The following is a 6,056-nucleotide window of genomic DNA, read 5'->3' as shown; positions in this document are numbered from 1 at the left end:
GGAGGGGCTGCTCTCTCTCAGGTGCTGGGGACAGGTGGGAGGGGCTGCTCTCTCTCAGGTGCTGGGGACAAGTGGGAGGGGCTGCTCTCTCTCAGGTGCTGGGGACAAGTGGGAGGGGCTGCTCTCTCTCAGGTGCTGGGGACAAGTGGGAGGGGCTGCTCTCTCTCAGGTGTGGGGCCAGGTGAGCTCCTAGCACTGGAGGAAGTACACACCCCTACAGGAAGTTTTTTCTCTGCAACCTCAAAAGGGGAAGTGAGAGACAGACACCGAAACCAACAATACTACAAGCTGCAAGGAGACAGAAGTGTAAGAGACTGCCAGAGACAGATGTGAGTAAAGGAGGATACAGTGCGAGACAGATGTAAGCACGAGCAAAGGGTAGCACAAGAGATTGACAGTGAGAGACAGGTAAGTAATATAGATAGACTGCAATGAGACAAGACTGTAGCTACAGACTGCTCTAGACAGATCAGACACGAGAGAGACAGCTGTAGGACTACCATCAACAGATCAGACATAGGAAAGACAGCTGTATAAGAGACTGTCAGTTACAGATCAGACACAGGAGAGACAGCTGTATAAGAGACTGTCAGTTACAGATCAGACACAGGAGAGACAGCTGTATAAGAGACTGTCAGTTACAGATCAGACACAGGAGAGACAGCTGTATAAGAGACTGTCAGTTACAGATCAGACACAGGAGAGACAGCTATATAAGAGACTACCAGTGACAGACATAGGAAAGACAGTAGTATAAGAGACTGTCAGTGACAGGCAGAGGAGAGACAACTGTGTAGGAGACTGATGGTGACAGATCATATACATAGGAGAGACAGCTGTATAGGAGACTACCGGTGACAGATCAGACATAAGAGAGACAGCTGTATAAGAGACTGCCAGTGACAGACATAGGAAATACAGTAGTATAAGAGACTACAGTGACAGACAGAGGAGAGACAGCTGTATAAGAGATTGCCTGAGTCAGATCAGACATAGAAGAGACAGTTGTATAGGAGACTGCCACTGACAGATCAGTCATAGGAGAGACAGATGTAATAGAGACTGTCAGTAACAGATCAGACACAGGCGAGACCACAGTATAAGAGACTGCCAGTGACAGATCAGACATAGGAGAGACCACAGTATAAGAGACTGCCAGTGACAGATCAGACATAGGAGAGACCACAGTATAAGAGACTGCCAGTGACAGATCACACACAGGAGAGACCACAGTATAAGAGACTGCCAGTGACAGATCACACACAGGAGAGACCACAGTATAAGAGACTGCCAGTGACAGATCACACACAGGAGAGACCACAGTATAAGAGACTGCCAGTGACAGATCACACACAGGAGACACCACAGTATAAGAGACTGCCAGTGACAGATCACACACAGGAGACACCACAGTATAAGAGACTGCCAGTGACAGATCACACACAGGAGACACCACAGTATAAGAGACTGCCAGTGACAGATCACACACAGGAGAGACCACAGTATAAGAGACTGCCAGTGACAGATCACACATAGGAGAGACCACAGTATAAGAGACTGCCAGTGACAGATCAGACACAGGAGACACCACAGTATAAGAGACTGCCAGTGACAGATCACACATAGGAGAGACCACAGTATAAGAGACTGCCAGTGACAGATCAGATACAGGAGAGACCACAGTATAAGAGACTGCCAGTGACAGATCACACATAGGAGAGACCACAGTATAAGAGACTGCCAGTGACAGATCACACATAGGAGAGACCACAGTATAAGAGACTGCCAGTGACAGATCACACATAGGAGAGACCACAGTATAAGAGACTGCCAGTGACAGATCAGACATAGGAGAGGCCACAGTATAAGAGACTGCCAGTGAGAGACCAGACAGGAGAGACCACAGTATAAGAGACTGCCAGTGACAGATCAGACATAGGAGAGACCACAGTATAGGAGACTGCCAGTGACAGATCAGATACAGGAGAGACCACAGTATAAGAGACTGCCAGTGACAGATCACACATAGGAGAGACCACAGTATAAGAGACTGCCAGTGACAGATCACACATAGGAGAGACCACAGTATAAGAGACTGCCAGTGACAGATCAGACACAGGAGACACCACAGTATAAGAGACTGCCAGTGACAGATCACACACAGGAGACACCACAGTATAAGAGACTGCCAGTGACAGATCACACACAGGAGACACCACAGTATAAGAGACTGCCAGTGACAGATCACACACAGGAGAGACCACAGTATAAGAGACTGCCTGTGACAGATCACACACAGGAGAGACCACAGTATAGGAGACTGCCAGTGACAGATCAGACACAGGAGACACCACAGTATAAGAGACTGCCAGTGACAGATCAGACACAGGAGAGACCACAGTATAAGAGACTGCCAGTGACAGATCAGACACAGGAGAGACCACAGTATAAGAGACTGCCAGTGACAGATCACACACAGGAGAGACCACAGTATAAGAGACTGCCAGTGAGAGACCAGACAGGAGAGAGTGCCAGAAAAGGACAGGATGATGGAGTGTTTGGTAATATTAAGAAATGAGAAATTACTGCTTTCTGGCTGTAGTGGAAATGTCTCAGATGCACTTTCCTGCTGCAGAGCCCAGAGCAGAGTGGTAACATCACTGTAACTCAGCCAGTAGGTGGCGGTCTATACAGGGGTAATATCACTGTAACTCAGCCAGTGGGTGGCGGTCTATACAAGGGTAATATCACTGTAACTCAGCCAGTAGGTGGCGGTCTATACAAGGGTAATATCACTGTAACTCAGCCAGTAGGTGGTGGTCTATACAGGGGTAATATCACTGTAACATAGCCAGTAGGTGGTGGTCTATACAAGGGTAATATCACTGTAACTCAGCCAGTGGGTGGCGGTCTATACAAGGGTAATATCACTGTAACTCAGCCAGTAGGTGGCGGTCTATACAAGGGTAATATCACTGTAACTCAGCCAGTAGGTGGTTGTCTATACAGGGGTAATATCACTGTAACATAGCCAGTAGGTGGTGGTCTATACAAGGGTAATATCACTGTAACTCAGCCAGTGGGTGGCGGTCTATACAAGGGTAATATCACTGTAACTCAGCCAGTAGGTGGCGGTCTATACAAGGGTAATATCACTGTAACTCAGCCAGTAGGTGGTGGTCTATACAGGGGTAATATCACTGTAACATAGCCAGTAGGTGGTGGTCTATACAAGGGTAATATCACTGTAACTCAGCCAGTAGGTGGCGGTCTATACAAGGGTAATATCACTGTAACTCAGCCAGTGGGTGGCGGTCTATACAAGGGTAATATCACTGTAACTCAGCCAGTAGGTGGCGGTCTATAAAAGGGTAATATCACTGTAACTCAGCCAGTAGGTGGCGGTCTATACAAGGGTAATATCACTGTAACTCAGCCAGTAGGTGGCGGTCTATACAAGGGTAATATCACTGTAACTCAGCCAGTAGGTGGCGGTCTATACAAGGGTAATATCACTGTAACTCAGCCAGTAGGTGGCGGTCTATACAAGGGTAATATCACTGTAACTCAGCCAGTAGCTGGCGGTCTATACAGGGGTAATATCACTGTAACTCAGCCAGTAGGTGGCGGTCTATACAGGGGTAATATCACTGTAACTCAGCCAGTAGGTGGCGGTCTATACAGTGGTAATATCACTGTAACTCAGCCAGTAGGTGGCGGTCTATACAGGGGTAATATTACTGTAACTTAGCCAGTAGGTGGCGGTCTATACAGGGGTAATATCACTGTAACTCAGCCAGTAGGTGGCGGTCTATACAGGGGTAATATTACTGTAACTTTGCCAGTAGGTGGCGGTCTATACAGGGGTAATATCACTGTAACTCAGCCAGTAGCTGGCGGTCTATACAGGGGTAATATCACTGTAACTCAGCCAGTAGCTGGCGGTCTATACAGGGGTAATATCACTGTAACTCAGCCAGTAGCTGGCGGTCTATACAGGGGTAATATCACTGTAACTCAGCCAGTAGGTGGCGGTCTATACAGGGGTAATATTACTTTATCAGCCAGTAGGTGGCGGTCTATACAGGGGTAATATCACTGTAACTCAGCCAGTAGGTGGCGGTCTATGCAGGGGTAATATCACTGTAACTCAGCCAGTAGGTGGCGGTCTATACAGTGGTAATATCACTGTAACTCAGCCAGTAGGTGGCGGTCTATACAGTGGTAATATCACTGTAACTCAGCCAGTAGGTGGCGGTCTATACAGTGGTAATATCACTGTAACTCAGCCAGTAGGTGGCGGTCTATACAGGGGTAACATCACTGTAACTCAGCCAGTAGGTGGCGGTCTATACAGGGGTAATATCACTGTAACTCAGCCAGTAGGTGGCGGTCTATACAGTGGTAATATCACTGTAACTCAGCCAGTAGGTGGCGGTCTATACAGGGGTAACATCACTGTAACTCAGCCAGTAGGTGGCGGTCTATACAGGGGTAATATCACTGTAACTCAGCCAGTAGGTGGCGGTCTATACAGGGGTAATATCACTGTAACTCAGCCACTAGATGGCGGTCTATACAGGGGTAATATCACTGTAACTTAGCCAGTAGGTGGCGGTCTATACAGGGGTAATATTACTGTAACTCAGCCAGTAGGTGGTGGTCTATACAGGGGTAATATTACTGTAACTTAGCCAGTAGGTGGCGGTCTATACAGGGGTAATATTACTGTAACTCAGCCAGTAGGTGGCGGTCTATACAGGGGTAATATCACTGTAACTCAGCCAGTAGCTGGCGGTCTATACAGGGATAATCTCACTTTATCAGCCACTCGTCAATAGTCTTCACTTTGTCTACAGCAGCTGAAGTCTCTGATAATATTGGTTCTGTGTCTTCCAGGATCCTCGATGAAGCTGGAAACCAGTACCAGGCTGGCTTGTTCAACCCCAGAGAAAGAAGGGTATCTGCTGAAGAAAGGCAGCCGCCATGCGTCCTACCATCGCCGCTGGTTCCTGCTGTGTGGAAACTTGCTTTTGTATTGGGAACGACAAGGAGACCCGCAGCCTCTTGGCCTCATTCTTCTTGAGGGAAGTACGGTCACATTGAGGACTTCAAAGCTGGAATATGCTTTCTCTCTGTGCTCCGTGTCTCGTGTGTACAAAATGGCTGCCGAGAGCCAGCGGGAACTGGAGCTGTGGGTCAGGGCGTTACTTAGTGCTAACCTTGGTTACACAAAGGCCCTACTTGGGGAGTTACGCAGCCAATACCTGGGCCTTACGCAAGGACACATTGTGATGTCTTCCCAGAATCCTCCAGAATGTGCTTCTCCAGAGAACCAGTGGGGGGCAGAATTTGGAGTCTTGCATCAGTGGCTTGGAGAGGAGATAGTCCCTCTGCAGGACATGAAACTCATAGATTTATCATGAAATAAGCATTATGTATGACTACAAAAGCCATTAATAAAATCATGAGTAACATGACATCATAGTGTAATTATGACATCACCATATCGCTGATATGCACTGCACCATGATCTACTCACGCCTGTATCACACACTACACCATGACTTACTCACGCCTGTATCGCACACTACACCATGATATACTCACGCCTGTATCGCACACTACACCATGATATACTCACGCCTGTATAACACACTACACCATGATCTACTCACGCCTGTATCACACACTACACCATGATCTACTCACGCCTGTATCACACACTACACCACGATCTACTCACGCCTGTATCACACACTACACCACGATCTACGCACGCTTGTATCACACACTACACCACAATCTACTCACGCCTGTATCACACACTACACCATGATCTACTCACGCCTGTATCACACACTACACCATGACTTACTCACGTCTGTATCACACACTACACCACGATCTACTCACGCCTGTATCACACACTACACCACGATCTACTCACGCCTGTATCGCACACTACACCATGATATACTCACACCTGTATCGCACACTACACCATGATATACTCACGCCTGTATCGCACACCACACCATGACTTACTCACACCT

At 47.7% G+C, this 6,056-nt stretch overlaps 1 protein-coding gene across 2 annotated transcripts; it reads left to right on the top strand.

The window, feature by feature from the left end:
* Positions 1-226: 226 nt before the first annotated feature.
* LOC148454629 (sesquipedalian-1-like) lies at positions 227-5,449 on the top strand. Of its 2 annotated transcripts, none has more exons than XM_088460694.1 (2): positions 227-408; positions 4,900-5,449. In XM_088460694.1, exon 2 carries the CDS (start codon positions 4,908-4,910, stop codon positions 5,424-5,426), a length of 519 nt encoding a protein of 172 aa, XP_088316820.1. In that variant the 5' UTR covers positions 227-408; positions 4,900-4,907; the 3' UTR covers positions 5,427-5,449. The 2 variants fall into 2 exon arrangements, with proteins under 2 accessions (XP_088316820.1, XP_088316821.1); XM_088460695.1 differs by having other exon boundaries at positions 228-329.
* Positions 5,450-6,056: the final 607 nt, after the last annotated feature.

Source organism: Taudactylus pleione, unplaced genomic scaffold (genome assembly GCF_031769625.1).
Source record: "Taudactylus pleione unplaced genomic scaffold, aTauple2 ptg000971l, whole genome shotgun sequence".
Taxonomy (NCBI): Eukaryota; Metazoa; Chordata; class Amphibia; order Anura; family Myobatrachidae; genus Taudactylus; species Taudactylus pleione.
This window is presented reverse-complemented; position numbering and strand designations above follow the sequence as displayed.

Coding starts and splice junctions, on each gene's coding strand:
- LOC148454629 (XM_088460694.1), top strand. CDS start 4,908: ATGAAGCTGGAAACCAGTACCAGGCTGGCTTGTTCAACCCCAGAGAAA.